Raw genomic sequence first — 17274 nt, 5'->3', positions numbered from 1 at the left:
CTAAATTTAGCGAGGAGTAAAAGCCATAATAATAATTAAAAAAAAAAAAAAAACATTTGCACTAGTTGCACTGCATATGCTATCAAAATAATTGTAGAACTTTCTTGGTCTAACTCTATTCATTCACCAGTCAAGCCAACATGTAGATACAGGGTCAACCAAAAACGCGAGCGCAGCGAGCGCGAATTTTTTGTTGACAATATCGCAAGGCCGGGTACCGATCTTCACCTGGGCCTAAACGTCCGAAGTGCCCCAGTGAGGCGAACTTTCATGCGAAGTCAAAGCCGTGCTTCAGGCTGCAGGATAAGTAGTTGAGCACAGACTCCAACCAATGTCAAATTCCGGGATTACGCGAGGAAGATGATGAGTTTTCTTATCATTCTTTTCCCCAGACCCAGTAACATACGACAGTGCTATCTCATTTACTCCGATACAATTGTATCTGAGTAGATGAGTGTCTAAGTAGACAGTGTGCGCGTTATAGGTGTTAACAGCCTCTTAAGACTGCATCGACCGTCTATATAGTGGCGCCCTCATTAGTGGAATTGTGTTTTATAATAAACCAATTCATTTCTGTACCTATACATGAATCAGTATATGTAGGTACATATTAATATTGTTGTCCTACTTATTCCCCAACTTTTGGTCTTTGTCACATAGTTTAGTTTCATAGTACGAAGTACCATTTCGTAAGTTTCGGCCCGGCCGAAAGGTTCGGCCGTTTTTTGGCCGAAACCGAAACTACAGCCGAAACATGATTTTTTGGCCGAACCTGGCCGAAACCGAAACCGAAACCGAACCTTCGGTCGGACACTACTATTTACTGTTAATTTAGTTGTAGGTACTAATAAACGTAAACCTTATTGAGCTTACCATGGGTAGAGGTTGATTTGTATGAGTTTATCTCATAATATTTTCACCTCAGCAGCTCGAACAAGGGTACTTTGCTTCTTAAAAACAGTGAGCAAAATGCGATTTTGCTCACTGAGTGAGACAAAATGACATTCAAGTGACCTTTATAGTCATTTCAACATGCGGGGTCTAATACAAGTTCGATATACTTGGGTTCTATTATCTCTGTCCCTCTAGGTATGTTCTCACTGCTTAGGGTGAAAAATTTTGTGTACTACACGAGATCAAAGTTATTTACATCTCGTGCGCTTTTGAATCCCTTACTACGCTCAAGATTCTAAATTAGATTCACTCGCTACGCTCGTGAATCTATTATAGAATCTTTCGCTTGCACGGGACTCAAAATAAGCACTCGAAGAAATATCAAACTTTGATCTCTTGTTGTACAAATAACTATTGTTGATATACCTGAACATGTGCGCCATCCACCGCGACGTTTCGCTGGCGATGTGCGCCCCGAGCCGCGCGGCGTGCCCGCGCTCCAGCCGCCCGAACAGCGCCGAGATGCTGTGCGACAGGATCGCCGCCCGCGTCACCGCGTCCGTTGGCAGCAGCGGCGGCTCCGCGCTCTCGCAACTAGGGTCCGTCTTCAATACCAACTCCTCTAAAACCTTCAAAATCTCATCCATAGAAGTCTCTTCCGGCTCGAAGAACCCGGCGCTGATTTTGCGCGGTTCCCTCCGTCTCTCGTCATCGCCGGCATCGTGAGCATTCACTCCTGCTTCCAACCTCTCAACCACTTCTGAAACTTGAAATTCCAGCCCGCCGAAAGGACCCCGGTCCTGTTAACAAGACGGAAATAAGAATTTTTCTCACAAAACGCAAAACCACTAGATAGTCGGAGTTTTACCGTCTCGGACGGCGCCTCGCTTTGAGGACTGGGTTTGTTAGATTCGGTATCTGCGACCGATGCATCTCCCATGCTGCGTGGCGAATTTTTCGCAGATTAACAGCAGCTATTGCGATATCACCGAACATAAAAATTTGTAAACGTCACGTATTGTTTTGACGTGGGCTACTACCGCTCACAGATAACAAAAAATGTTTTTACTCAAGCAACACAAAGATCACTTCAAATGGACGATTTTAACAGTTGCTCAAATGCTCAAATGATATCACATCAAATTTGACGTTATCGGTTTTTTTGGACTCTATATTTTGAGTTTTGACAGCAGTTTGAAGTTTCACTCGTCAAAATTCATTATTTCTAAATAGGGCTAAAAAATGTCCTTAGCAAAAATATTTTCAGTGTCTACGCGAGGTAATAACAGTGCTTGATTATATCTATCACTAATCGTTTTCCCTGAAAGCGCCTTTTCGTTATTTTGGCATTAAAATATCGATTACGCAACTGTGTTGTTTATAACCTCTTCTGCGTATTTACTATCGAAAAATTCTATTAATATACCGAGATTGCGACGTCATTTCATTTATTATACACTACTTACATTAGGCTTTTGAGCTTATCATTCCTATTTGGCTACAATTCTGTTATAAAATTATATTATTGCTTACCTTGTTAAGTAGACCAAGTATAGAGTATGAGTACCTGTGTTGTAGTGCGCGCTTGCGGCGCGCTGAGCCGCGCGTACAGCGCGCCGGCGGGCAAGGCGGGCGAGTACCCGCTGCAGGAGAAGGGCTACATGTACGTGAACCCCGAGCCGCAGGACATGTCGTTCAAGGTGCTGTCCGACAAAGCTGCACAGACCATGTTCTGGACGGAGCTGGCGAGAGGATTCGCAGTCACCTTGGCTCATATATTTAAGGTTTGTTTAGTTTAGTCTGTAGATAATTTGACTGATTAGCAAAATGGACTTATTGTATACAAGTGACCAAAAATACATATGTTGTATTGCTACTATGATAAATGATATTATGAAATGAACTATACAATATATTAAGTAGAAATGCAACGGATAGTTGTTTGGCCGTTACAGGATACCATATGGTCGGCCAAACCATCGGCCGAATATTTGGTATCTGGACGCTGAATATTCGTATGGCGGAAGCATACCTGTATTTTGGGTTTGCATGTGCGCATTGTGCAGCTTTTGACCTGTTTCATAGTGAATGTTTGCGCGCACTCATTTCTGAAATGAGTGTGCGTGCAAGTGAGTGGAATGTGTAATTCTTATAAAATAATTATGAGTATGATTATGTCATGACTGTTCCTTAAATCTAATTTGTTTAATCCAAAATCAAGCAAAGTTACTATATGGTATCCGGCCGGATAGTATGTCACTATCCGGTATCTGGCCGGATACCAGATAGTAACCAAATGTCCAGTGCATCTCTAATATTAACAGTCCCAGAGAAAAACTTAAAACATCAACAATGCTTCCAGGAACCAGCAACCATCAACTACCCATTTGAGAAGGGGCCTCTGTCCCCACGGTTCAGAGGCGAGCACGCGCTGCGCCGCTACCCATCTGGAGAGGAGCGCTGCATTGCCTGCAAGCTGTGTGAAGCTATCTGTCCGGCTCAGGTTAGTCCACAAACAGCTGAGCAAATTCCCTTCTTGTTGGATGAGGAGCGCTGCATCAATGAATGAATTAATTTACATATAATGTATCCATGCAGCTAACACTTAAAATATTCACTCCTTGTTTGGGTTTTGTAAAAATTTAGCTATATATTAAAGTAACTAACTTACACTTTCACTGGCAGGCTATCACAATCGAGGCGGAGGAGCGCGCGGACGGTTCTAGGCGTACGACGCGATATGATATTGACATGACCAAATGCATCTACTGTGGCTTCTGCCAGGTAACACATCTACTTTATACCTCATCAATAATTTCAATTTTTGAATTCTCTACTACAGATTCATATCAAGGGCCGGTTTTAGCGTGAGAGTCAGGATGGCGGGTGTACCTAGATAAAAATAAACAAAAAGCATACCATATTTTAGTACCTAATTTGTACTATTTGGTACCTCCTTTAAAAAAATTAGTACCTCACGGTATTAAAAGTTATCACCAAAAAACATTACACCCGCCATTCTGACAGTCAGAATGGCGGGTGTATTTTATTACGCAATGATCCCGCGATTATTGATAAATTATATAAAAGACAAATTTTAGTACCTTTTTAGTACTTTCATATTAATTTATAAATTGAGCCACTTTATTTGTGGTTTCCGAGTTTTACTCATTTTACACTTTACATTGCTATTACAATTTTACAGGCGCTTCGATTTTTCACCGTATCGATTTCGTTTTTAAGAAAAAACGCTACGCTACAACTATTGTTATTACGCCAGGATTTAGTACCTTTTACGTTTAATTTGTTACCTTTTCACGTTTAATCTGTTAAGTTCAATTAACTATGAAAATTACCTCTTACAAATGGCCAGGCGCGATGTCAAAGAATTCTTCCTATGAAAAAATTCCGCGTACCGTGTACCTATACCTACTCTTAAGTATATCGTGATTACTGATTAATCAAATAAAACCCGCAAATTATGTCTGTTTGTCGGTATATTAGTGTGATGAATATACTTCTTTGTGGGATCCCGTTGATTTTGCTAATAAGAAGACATACGATTGAAATACATACCTTTTAGAAATACAAGCAATTATTTCATGATGTTTTTCTATCGTCTTGGTACAGTTTTTCTTCTGACAAGATCGCTGTGTCTGAGTATGAATATGGCACGGAAAGCGACCCCACTGGGAATATTACGCAAAACTCTGCGTAGAGGGCGTCACTAGCACCAACACAGGGCCTACCGCGAAACACGAAAATCAAAAGTTTGGTTTCTGCCTCTCTATCACTCTTGCATATTCGATCGATAGAGAGGCAGATAACGAAGTTTCGATTTTTGCGTTTCGCGGTTAAGCCACTTGTACACAAACCGCCTTGAGTTTCAATGTCTAGCCTAGTTCGGACTACATAGTCGAGTGGCGAGTTGCGAGTATTAGGTGTCTGAACACCAACAATTTAGTCGAGTAGATTAGTCAGTAAATTAGTCGAATGGATCCATTTTGTTCTATTTTTTCTGGCGAGTGAGCCTCCCCGTGGCCTCACTCCACCACTCTTACTAGTCTTCTCGACTAAATTTTTGGTGTTCAGACACGTTTAGTAACTAAAATACTCACTGTATGTATGTTGGTTTTTCGGGGATACTTAGGGGGGGGGGGGGGGGGATTTAAGGTCAATGAGGGCATTTCCGTCATAGTTTAAGTTCACTTTAGCCGGTCATAACTATGATGATATTAACTTTTTAATAAACCTTATCACTGTAATAGATTAAGCATTTATTTAACCTATGAGATATAGACGACCAGTCTGGCCTAGTGGGTAGTGACCCTGCCTGCGAAGCCGATGGTCCTGGGTTCGAATCCCAGTACGGGCATTTATTTGTGTGATGAACACTAATATTTGTTCCTGAGTCATGGGAGTTTTCTATGTATATAAGTATGTATTTATCTATATAAGTATGTATATCGTCGTCTAGCACCCATAGTACAAGCTTTGCTTAGTTTGGGGCTAGGTTGATCTGTGTAAGATGTCCCCAATATTAATTATTTATATATTTTATTTATTTATATAAAGGTACTCATATTGAACTCCTAGTACTGCTGGTTATTTAAATATGATTTTTTTAAAGACATGTCAGTTGACGGATTTTCCCTACGGTTTAGGGCATTTCTGTCAACCAACGATTTTTCTTGTATCGTGACGTATTACAAACATGTAGGTACTTACGTCAAGTGAACATAAATACCACTATACCCTTAATTGAAACTAAACCTTAGTGAACTCAATTTAAGGTTAAATTTAGATTTTATTCCCAAATATATTCTTGGGGCAAATCCGTCCTATTTTTAAATTAAACCTTTAAAAAAAGTTTAAAAATAATATCTACTTTTTAATTTTAAATAATACAGCACAGATATCTTAGATTGATGTACGAAAGCTACCACGAATTTATATGAGAAATTTGACAATTCAGTAAAAATCTCGCATCACTGCATGAGTATGATATGAGTTATACTTACCTAAGTGAGTCAAATCAAAAAAGGTTGGCAATATATGAAATAGGGAAATTCCGGCACATGACGATTTTTCCCGTTTCGTAATTGACGGATTTGTCCGCTCGATAGTTTTGTAAACACAAATTTTAACCACCCATGGTTTCTCACCAAGAGATTATAATGTAAAATGGATAAAAAGACCGATAAACATGCATATCGAACAATAATAAACATACTAAGGGCTGATTTAGACTGCGCGCGAACTCGCATGCATTTTAGTTACATTGCGGACTGTTGGTTACGTCCAATTCAACCGACCGATCAAAAACCGCAGTGTAATGAAACTCGCATGCGAGTTCTCGCATCGTCTAAAATTCTAAATAAGCCATTATTAAGGCCTAACTTACATCGTCTCATCCCAACTTCACAAAACAGAGCAGCACACTTAGCTCGATATCAAGTTCGGAGCGCACCTGAACTTTAATAGCGTTATTTTTTTAGGGTTCCGTACCCAAAGGGTAAAACGGGACCCTATTACTAAGACTTCGCTGTCCGTCCGTCCGTCCGTCCGTCCATCCGTCCGTCCGTCTGTCTGTCACCAGGCTGTATCTCACGAACCGTGATAGCTAGACAGTTGAAATTTTCACAGATGATGTATTTCTGTTGCCGCTATAACAACAAATACTAAAAACAGAATAAAATAAAGATTTAAATGGAGCTCCCATACAACAAACGTGATTTTTGACCAAAGTTAAGCAACGTCGGGCGTGGTCAGTACTTGGATGGGTGACCGTTTTTTTTTGCTTTTTTTTTTTGTTTGTTTTTTTATATGGTACGGAACCCTTCGTGCGCGAGTCCGACTCGCACTTGCCCGATTTTTTCATTTACTGGCGACTGAGCGCTGTTTCTGACTACTGTTGTGATCTGTTTTTGACTACTGGTATTAAATATGCTCTCTGCTTTAGCGATCGAGTCAGCAAGTGTATACTGTTGTTAGAATAGTCGCAAATGTTGTTGGATGGATTTACTCCTCTGACGGATTTGACCACATTGACCTTAATAGTTTTGTTTTTCACATTTTTCCTTCAAATATAAATTTATTTTTCAGTGTGAAAAAGAAATGTTTTGTAATGTTCAATTCGAGCGCTTTCAAATGATATCCTACTCGACCTAGTAACTATAGACTTGTAAAATTTGCCCCATCTTTATATTGGGCATTTTCCATAATTATTAAAAATTCATAAACAAATAATCATTCCAAATTTTAAATCGATAGCTTCCGTAGTTCTCGATATATTTAGCGATGTGACATACGGACGGACAGACGGACAGAGTCGCACCATGAGGGTTCCTTTTGTACTTTTTTGGTACGCAACCCTAAAAAGGACATCAACGGGACGAGAAGTCACATACCGACAAACAGACATAATTTGCGGGTTTTATTTCATTAATCACCATATACTTAAAAGTAGGTATTAGGTACACAATTACAAGCACAATGAAGAGCAGAATTTTTTCATACGAAGAATTCTATGACGTGGCGCCTTGCCATTTGTAAGACGTCATTTTCATAGTTAATTGAACTTAACAGATTAATCGTGAAACGGTAACAAATTAAACGTAAAAGGTACTAAAACCTGGCGTAATAACAATAGTTGTAGCGTAGCGTTTTTTCTTAAAAACGAAATCGATACGGTGAAAAATTAAAGCGCCTGCAAAATTGTAATAGCAATGTAAAGTGTAAAATGAGTAAAACTCGGAAACCACAAATAAAATGGCTCAATTTATAATTGAATATGAAAGTACTAAAAAGGTACTAAAATTTGGCTTTTATAGAATTTATCAATAATCGCGGGATCATTGCGTAATAAAATACACCCGCCATTCTGACTGTCAGAATGGCGGGTGTAATGTTTTTTGGTAATAACTGTTAATACCGTGAGGTACTAATTTTTTTAGAGGAGGTACCAAATAGTACAAATTAGGTACTAAAATATGGTATGCTTTTTGTTTATTTTTATTTAGGTACACCCGCGATCCTGACTCTCACGTTTTAGCTAATGAGCTGAAAAAAAATCTTGTCTCCCAGGGGTTCTAAAAGTTTCAGCTTCACATTATTTATCTTAAGAGCCCATCAACGTGCTCACTATTAGCGCCACTGGTAAATATTTGTGTTAATTTAAATTTAACGATAGATTTTTAAAAAAGAGGGCCGCTATATACTGTATTTAGTATCTAAGTAACTAGTACTTAATAGAGTTAAGAGCATGAAATAACTAGTACTTAAACAAGCTAATAATTATTTTACTAGTGGCACTGCAAGCTGTAGACTTCGCCAAAGTTTTGAAAAAACAAGTCATAAACTAAATACTTAGACCAAAAAAATCCATATTATAAATTATAATGAATATCGAACCTGCTAACAAAATTTAACGAGAATCGGTTGAGAAATGCGTGCTGCAGAGGAAAACAGCCAGATAGACATACAAGAGCGTTTTTGTCAAAGCTGAAACAGAGACACTCGCCCTTTAAACTCGCTCGCTCGACAGCGACACTCATACCTATAAGAAACTTTGAGAAAAATAGCGGATATACATTTAATTAGAATATGACCATTTGTGTGTGCAGGAGGCGTGCCCAGTAGACGCGATCGTGGAGGGCCCCAACTTCGAGTTCTCGACGGAGACGCACGAGGAGCTGCTCTACAACAAGGAGAAGCTGCTCCTTAACGGCGACAAGTGGGAGTCCGAGATCGCCTCCAACATCCGCGCCGACCATCTCTACCGCTGAACTGATGCCCAACTTACTCTAATAGCTTTAGGGGCTGTTTTGCACTGAGCTCGTGTATAGACCCTTGGAGGAAATATAAATAGTTTTTTGTCTTCTGTGCTAGAATAATACATTCATGTCTATGGGGTATGAGCTAAAAATGAAAATGAAATAAATGATATGATATGAAAGGACATTATTCCCTTTCGAACGAGAAAACCTAGTCACTGATTTAAACTTTCACGATTATTAAACATTATCAAACTACACAACGGGACTTAATCGCGTATTTAAGTTTTAAGATCTTCTCCGAGACCACGGGGACAACGCCGTCCTCGAAACGTCGGAGGTAAATCTTAAAACTTAAATACGCGATTAAGTCCCGTTGTGTAGTTTGATAATGAGAAAACCTATTAACTGGCATTAAGAATGTTCTTTCAGAGGAACAGTTACTACACTAGTGGCTCTGTGAGCTGTTGACCTTGCGAGCATAACTTAAAACTGAATATATGTATGGCTCCGCCATTTTATAAATTTTCCAAAAACTAAATTCACAAAAGAATTATATTGTATCATCGGAACCTGGTCAGAATTTTTTTCGTGAAGCGGTTGGTGAATTGCGACTCGTAGAGGAGAAAATCCGGACATACGAAAGCATTTCTGCCCAAGCTGAAACGGAGACCTTCGCTAACGCGTTGTTAATAATACGAGTATGTAGATCAAGGTATCAGCTTTTCTCATATTAAAAAAAAGGTTTATTTTCCTCCTGTGATTGACCAAGGTATCAATATATCTACAACAATGTGGGTAGTGTAAGTACCTACTTATGAAATATTGTGACAGCATGTAAATAGATATTTGGGCTCGGCGCAAAATAGCTCTTAAATATAGGAATATTAAGTTATTCTTTTGTGATAATAAATCAATATCTCAGTTATTACTTTTGTTTTACTGAAATAATTTTAGCAAATATTGTATTTTCGTATTGTGTCTCATACACATTTTTTATTTCATTGGATATAGGATAACATAAAGATAAAAAATATTTAGATGAAAATAATTTATTTAGTTATACTTGATTTAATAAAATTTAACTGACAAAACATATTGAGGTAATTGTTAGTTATAAACATAAGCATTGGTCAACAATAAGGCAATATTATTTAATTATTTCTACTCAGTCCATCGCTTCTTAAAATACTTATAAATTAATTAATGCTAGAGGTAACTATAATAAAATAAGCAGTAAAAGTTGATATTTGAACTAGGTATTTTGGCTCTTTCATAAGTATTTTTAGTGTTCACAGAACAGACTTTTGACTGTTCTGTGAACACTAAACTTTTGACTCACTGAATTTTGTTGTATGTCACAGCTGTTTTTATTTGGCATTTATAGTAAAGAATTATTATACTGATTATTAGCAGGAAAGGTATAAATTCTAACAATAATGCGTGCTTTAATTTGACAGCTAATGCAGATGGCGCTACACGAGTTTTATCAAAAATGAGAATATTCAGTAAGGTACCTACCACAAAACAAAGCGCCATCACAGAACTTCTTGTTCATCTGAGTTTTCATCAGAAATGTGCGAGGATGCGTAGTGGTTAAGAACTAATAGAATATTTAATTATCCGCGCTGAGCGAGGATAGGTAATAAATTAAGTGATTCTATTGGATATTAACAAACACGACGCTACGTATCCTCGTACATTTCTGGTGGAAACGCAGCCTTAGCCCCTCTGGAGTTTCCGGTGTCAGTTGGTGTGGTTCCCACCGAGGATCTTGTATGAGTAGCGTTCTAAGTCCTCCACGACTCGGTCGAGGCCGCGGTCCGCGTCGATGGTGAGCACCTCGCAGCCCACGGACCCAGAGCTCAACCAATTCTCGTATGAATCGTGTACCTGTGGATATATGTCATTGGGGATATCAATTTGTCGGTTGGCAATAAGGTGCTATTTTCTTATAGCTTCAATTTGAAATAAACCTTTTCTACAACCGACAATGTCTTGATTCAACCTTTAAATTGAAAACGTCACAAATTACAATCGTTAGAAATATTCTATACCAGAATCTATACCTATAGTCTTATACAGTCAAGCAATATTAATTCTGGGCAGTTTCATACCTTACCACGGTGACAATATGAAGGCCGCTAGGGATCTCAATCTGCCATCCCTGTCATTGTGACAAGGTATGTACTATGTACTAAGTGATCCAGAACATTGAACTTACCTCTTGTAAGTATTCGAGGGGTATCTCGGCCTCTTCGGCGCGCGCTCGCTTCAGCATGCGATCGTACACCACTTGTGGCGTCGTCCGCAAGTATACTGAAATTATATTATGCCATTATGATTTCTTTCAAAAACTCCTATTTGGGTATTTCCGAAAATTACCCATAATTCCATCAGAGTTCATTTTCGGAATTAGGTACCCGGCAATCTGAAGAGCGCTATTACATTTCGGCGTTGAGCGAGTTTAGGTATTTTACGCGCTGCGGCAGGCCGTGCGAGCTCTGTATGCCGATCCCTTCTGCCACACTCGCACTACAATGATGGATTAAACATTCTTGATCCTTCGCGAAGCATATTGAAATCAACCATAACAACACTAACTGTACTTAACTTTTAAAGTCCTAAAACTGTTATTTGGTAAGTACGAAATACTAAATGCAGTGCAAATGTACATAGGGGCTGTTCATAAATTACGTCATCTATTTTTGACGATTTTTGACCCCCCCACCCCTCAAATCATCCAAAAATCATGCTTCGGATGACTCTGTTTCCTCCTACGTCATGCTACCATCATCCGATGTCCAGACCCCCCCTCCCCCCTCCTCCCATTTGAAACGACGTAATTTATGAATAGCCCATACTCGAACTTAGGAAGGTATATTACTCGAAAGAAATTATAGGTACCTACTCGCTTATTTACATGTTTCGTCATTGCATTTGGTACCTATAGGTTTGTAAAGTTTGTATCAACGAGGGTTTAAAAACTAACTGGTACTGAGGATCTGATGATAATGATGATGATTAAGGTGGTCACGGATACCAACCAACCATGTAGTAACATGATTATGCTCGTTTGATTCGTCTCAACAAGATCTTTGACACTGAAGATACACAGGGTCTGATGATGGAGCTGGAAGGTGGCCACGGGTACCAGTCTATCATGTAACTAAACCACTTCGTGTTTGGGCTCGTTTGATTCGTCTCAACAAGATCTTTGACACTGAAGATACGCAGGGTCTGATGATGGAGCTGGAAGGTGGCCACGGGTACCAGTCTATCATGTAACTAAACAACTTCGTGTTTGGGCTCGTTTGATTGGTCTCAACAAGATCTTTGACACTAGGTGATACTCAGAGTCTGATGATGGAGCTGGAAGGTGGTCACCGGTACTAATCAACCATGCAACTAAACCACTTCATGTTTAGGCTCGTTTGATTAGTCTCAACAAGATCTTTGACACTGGGTGATACTCAGAGTCTGATGATGGAGCTGGAAGGTGGTCACCGGTACCAATCAACCATGCAACTAAACCACTTCGTTTTTAGGCTCGTTTGATTCGTCTCAACAAGATCTTTGACACTAGGTGATAAACCAAACACGAAGCCCAAACACGAAGTGGTTCAGTTACGTGATAGACTGGTACCCGTCGCCACCTTCGAGCTCCATCATCAGACCCTGAGTAGTATCTTGTGTCAAAGATCTTATTGCGACGAATCAAACGAGCCCAAACACGAAGTGGTTCAGTTACATGGTAGACTGGTACCCGTGGCCACAGTCCAGCTTCATCATCAGAGCCTGAGTACAAACTTGTATCAAAGATCTTGTTGCGACGAATCGAACGAAGCGAAACACGAAGTGGTTTAGTTGCATGGTTGATTGGTACCGGTGACCACCTTCCGGCTCCATCATCAGACCCTCAGTACTACCTTGTGTCAAAGATCTTGTTGCGACAAATCAAACGAGCCCAAACACGAAGTGGTTCAGTTACATATGGTAGACTGGTACCCATGGCCACCTTCCAGCTCCATCATCAGATCCTGAGTACTATCTTGTGTCCAAGGTCTTGTTGAGACGAATCAAACGAGCCCAAACATGAAGTGGTTCAGTTACATGATAGACAGGTACCCGTCGCCACCTTCGCGCTCCATCATCACACCCTGAGTACTACCTTGTGTCAAAGATCTTGTTGAGATGAATAAAACGTGCCTAAACACGAAGTGGTTTAGTTGCATGGTTGATTGGTACCGGTGACCACCTTCCGGCTCCATCATCAGACCTTGACTACTATCTTGTGTCAAAGATCTTGTTGAGACGAATCAAACGAGCCCAAACACGAAGTGGTTTAGTTGCATGGTTGATTGGTACCGGTGACCACCTTCCGGCTCCATCATCAGACCCTGAGTACTATCTTGTGTCAAAGATCTTGTTGAGACGAATAAAACGAGCCTAAACACGAAGTGGTTTAGTTGCATGGTTGATTGGTACCGGTGACCACCTTCCAGCTCCATCATCAGACCCTGAGTACTATCTTAAGTCAAAGATCTTGTTGAAGAGTCAAACGAGCCCAAACACGAAGTGGTTTAGTTGCATGGTTGATTGGTACCGGTGACCACCTTCCGGCTCCATCATCAGACCCTGAGTACTATCTTGTGTCAAAGATCTTGTTGAGATGAATAAAACAAGCCTAAACACGAAGTGGTTTAGTTACATGGTTGATTGGTACCGGTGACCACCTTCCGGCTCCATCATCAGACCCTGAGTACTATCTTGAGTCAAATAAATACATATAGAATGTCAGGTCGTTTCAAATATTTTTAATCCTGTGCGGTAGTTTATTAAACTGTAAGTACCATTATAAATTATAAAATGTACTATAAAAACAGTGCTAGGATCAAAGTCTCTCGTTGCGGTTTACACGCACACAGTATAGCGTTTTACACGGCTCCCGCCGCACACAATGATAAAAAACCTCGTCGTCGCCGTTGAAAATGTGCGGAGCCGACCGACACACGTCCTGCCTCTACAAGCTCTGCCGCGGCACTGAGCAGACTGAGCTGGCGCAGCGCGTGTCATCGGTAATATAGAGTAGTTTTCAAAAAATTGCCAAAAAATTATAGTAGAATTTCATAAACACTAATGTATACCAACAGTATAAGCAAACGTTGCAGGTTGCTTGAGTATGAAAATGACTTCGATATTATGTAGATTTTCGTAGGAATTGACACTTGTTTCGGAGAGAAAATTGAGTTCGTTTTATTTTGATTTTCTCTTTCTCAGAGGTATATAGGAAAAATATCGTTTGATATGCCTAAAGTACAGGGTATTAGTAATACAAAATAGCCAGGTTTAGCAGAGTAAACTTCTCAACATTTCCAAATAAGAGCTCGCCATTCAGTGCTTCACGGGGTTTTTCGGAAACGACCATCAGAAAAAAAATCATTACTAATTTAATAAGTCCTTTTTCTAATATTTACAACGATATTTCTAAAGATAAGAAGACGCTTTTACTGGAGCAAGTACTCATTGTTTCTAATAATGAGCGCAAAGTCCTGAATTTTGTCGACTAGTATCATCAATTTTGCATTATTTCGACTTTTCTTGTAAGAGCGCTCTGAAGTGTTTGGAATTATAAATAATAGTTAATTTACGATAAAAGTGCGGAAAAGAGGAAATTCTAAACGAGTTGCGAATTACCTATTCGCACGTCTATCGTACAACGTTTTACAGTACATATGGCCCTTTAAACTTTTGACATATATACACACGAAAAGTGCTATATTACGCACTCATCATCATCATCATCAGTCGTTCCCTCAATGCTGAGGATCGTGACATCATGTCCTAATGTTGCTGACCAGTCTCTTCCATAGGCTTCTGTCACCCGCCATATGTACGGCTTCCTGCAGATGTAGATGCAGCGGTGTAGTGACTTGTGCGCTCCATCTAGCGGGTGGTCTGCCGCGAGTCCTCTGGCCCTCAACTTTGCCCGTCATAGTCGTCATTTCTAGGCTATCAGGAGAACGTCGTGAGAGGTGGCCAAAATATGCAATACGCAATAATATAATATATTACGCACTAGTGCGGGAAAATAGGACCATATGTACTGTAAAAGTCGTTCTTAACCACTGACAACCTTTACCACCATTGATATCGGTCTAGGAATAACAATGGCCACCTAGCTCTATGTGTATTTGAAACTAAAATTCTACCAGAATCCCCTCATCTTAAAGAATTCTGAAGATCTAACTCTTGAAGAATTAGGTCTCTAACTCACCAATAAGGTCCAGGCTGATGTCAAGATTTTTCTCAGAGTAATCAAACCACGTCATCAGTACCTGGTACTCCGCATCTTCCAAATAATTCTGTTTCTTGGCGTTCTCTACAAAGCAGTGCCGGCTGTTCTGCACTGATCTGCAAATACACAATTCAACATGTTTCTTTATTTCATATGGTGCAAGCAAGACCCTCATTCAGATCAAGAACTTTGAAAACCCAACTTTATGGCTTATAAAACGGTCACTGCCTCAGTCCGGGCTGTCAGCACCGCTGCTTTCTGACCATCCACTGTTTAGGGGAACCTCGACATGAGAGAAGAAGAAGATAAGAGTTTGATGAATTTTAGTGCGCTTTAACAATTTTGCGAGGAATAGGTAATGGTCCCAAAACTAACAAACTTTTTACCTCTCAAACATTTTGACAGTGATCTCCGGGTGCGAGGGTGGGCTAATCTGTATCTTGAGGCGGCTCAGGTGTACATAGTGCTGGAACGGGAAGGTCCACTTGTGCACATTCCCATACAACAGTCCCAGCAGGTTGTGGCCACCAACATTCCTCCATTCATTCAAGGGTTCCTGCAAAACAAATGTATATTGTTAGTTTTCATATATAGCCCCTAGGGCAATTTTGAACCTACAGCAATACTTACTTTCCACAGAGATGCCAAAGTTGACCCTAAGTAAAAAGGGTGCAGTTGATATTAACTCTACTAACTAGTATACTACAAACTTTTAGCAAAGACAATACAATATCTATCTACTTAATTCTCTTTGCTTTTAGTCAAAATGAGGAGGGAATGAACCTAGCAACCTGTAGACAAGGCAAGCTTTGTCAGCTACTATTCTCTGCCTGAAAATACCATATGTAGGGTGCTCTTAGCCTGCTAATTTAGTAATTTAAAATATTAGAGCAAGTTCTCGACGACTTCGGTTTTAAACTGTCTGGTGTCGCAGAGAATCAGCGCGCAGACTGATTGTCAAAATTACGTAGGTATCTCAGTAACTCACCGGATGTGCCTCAACGTTGCGATTTTTCTGAAAGAACTTGATACAAGTCGACTTCCCTGAGCCAATGTTGCCTTCGATGGACACTCTGAAGGGCCGAGAGCCCGCCAAACGTGCAGCGGAGCCCACTGATTTCATTTGAGACATTATATTCTGAATGCGTTTTGAAATAGGCCTTGAACTTGGATAACAGATATATTTTAACCTATGTGACCCACGGCATTTGTGATTTGACTACGTGCAACGTGTCACGAAGGCCACAATAAATTGCATCTGGCGCCCAAATAGAAAATAACACAATAATCTGAGAGAAACGGCGGCAAATCTCGCGCTTCGCGCTGCATACACAAAAACAACTGTCAATGTCAAAATGGCAGATTGTTTGAGCTCCCGATAAAAACACTTAGACGCGTGTTTTATCAAATAAATCGCCAAAAATTACTACCGAAAGAGTAATAATTCGGTAATTGTACTCTTTGGAGTAATCAAAACTATGATCCGCCAAGTATTGTAATTTTTTAAAAGCAGCAACATTAATAATTAGTCCAGAAAATCCCAAAAATGGGAAATACCTGGTGGCCAACTATTGCAAACATCAAAAATCTAAATTTAGTTACAAAAAATAACATGCATTTATTACAAAACTTTTTGGATGCATATAAAGTATGAATAACATTAAATCTAAATACTAAACTAGACTTCTAAAACTTCAAATAAATTAAAATTAATACTGCAGTAAAAGAAACAAACGAAAGTAGTGTTTTGCGGTACTAGGGGCCTACCGCCAACATTCGAAAACCTAATAATCGTTATCTACTGCCTCTATCGCTCTTGCATATTCGAGCCATTTCGAGAAACGGAGGGTCAGATAACGTTTTTCGATGCGCGTTAGACCCTTTGCTTGGGTATGAAGTTATCCAAGCAGTTTCTGTACCTGTTACATAAGTAGGTAAACGTTTGTGCACTTACCTATGTCTTACTTCCTTCACTTGCCGACTGTAACTCAAACCAGCAAACCACATTAACAGCGTTACCGCTGCGGGGATATAGTGGAGTGCGAGATTTGAGCAATACCTTTCAGGGTAGGTATAGGGGATTATTGCTTACTTTTATTCGTACCTTTTTGCAGGACACATTATTTAGGATCCATTTACTATTTCATGTAACTTTCTTCATCCCTTTCTGTAGAAAGCGCGATGCAAAAACTCATTATCCCTTGCAAGTCGCAAGGGCCAATCAACCAGAGTAGGCCAAGAACCATCTTCCCTATATATTGTAAAAAATTGGTCAATATTTACTGATCTGTAAAATGTTTAACCCAT

At 39.8% G+C, this 17274-nt stretch overlaps 3 protein-coding genes across 3 annotated transcripts in view; 1 reads left to right on the top strand and 2 right to left on the bottom strand.

Annotated features, from left to right (window-relative positions):
* The window catches only part of LOC134791642 (pyridoxal-dependent decarboxylase domain-containing protein 1), a 32533-nt gene extending 30610 nt beyond the window's left edge, over window positions 1–1923 (bottom strand). The window contains exons 1-2 of the mRNA XM_063762699.1: window positions 1763–1923; window positions 1321–1694 (exon numbers count right to left, since the gene is read on the bottom strand). Of these exons, the coding sequence (XP_063618769.1) occupies window positions 1321–1694; window positions 1763–1834 (446 nt within the window). The 5' untranslated portion in view covers window positions 1835–1923. The remainder of the gene's footprint in view (window positions 1–1320; window positions 1695–1762) is intronic.
* Window positions 1924–2020: 97 nt separating this feature from the next.
* LOC134791750 (NADH-ubiquinone oxidoreductase subunit 8) lies at window positions 2021–9597 on the top strand. The gene is made up of 5 exons (XM_063762892.1): window positions 2021–2173; window positions 2473–2678; window positions 3257–3397; window positions 3580–3678; window positions 8520–9597. Exons 1-5 carry the CDS (start codon window positions 2137–2139, stop codon window positions 8679–8681), a joined length of 645 nt encoding a protein of 214 aa, XP_063618962.1. The 5' UTR covers window positions 2021–2136; the 3' UTR covers window positions 8682–9597.
* An 800-nt stretch (window positions 9598–10397) lies between these two features.
* LOC134791921 (deoxynucleoside kinase-like) lies at window positions 10398–16288 on the bottom strand. The gene is made up of 5 exons (XM_063763038.1): window positions 15956–16288; window positions 15354–15523; window positions 14947–15083; window positions 10894–10988; window positions 10398–10562 (listed from the first exon to the last, which is right to left on the bottom strand). Exons 1-5 carry the CDS (start codon window positions 16097–16099, stop codon window positions 10416–10418), a joined length of 693 nt encoding a protein of 230 aa, XP_063619108.1. The 5' UTR covers window positions 16100–16288; the 3' UTR covers window positions 10398–10415.
* Window positions 16289–17274: the final 986 nt, after the last annotated feature.

Source organism: Cydia splendana, chromosome 6, assembly GCF_910591565.1.
Source record: "Cydia splendana chromosome 6, ilCydSple1.2, whole genome shotgun sequence".
NCBI lineage: Eukaryota > Metazoa > Arthropoda > Insecta > Lepidoptera > Tortricidae > Cydia > Cydia splendana.
Note: the sequence above shows the minus strand (reverse complement) of the source record. Positions and strands in the feature narration are given on the sequence as shown.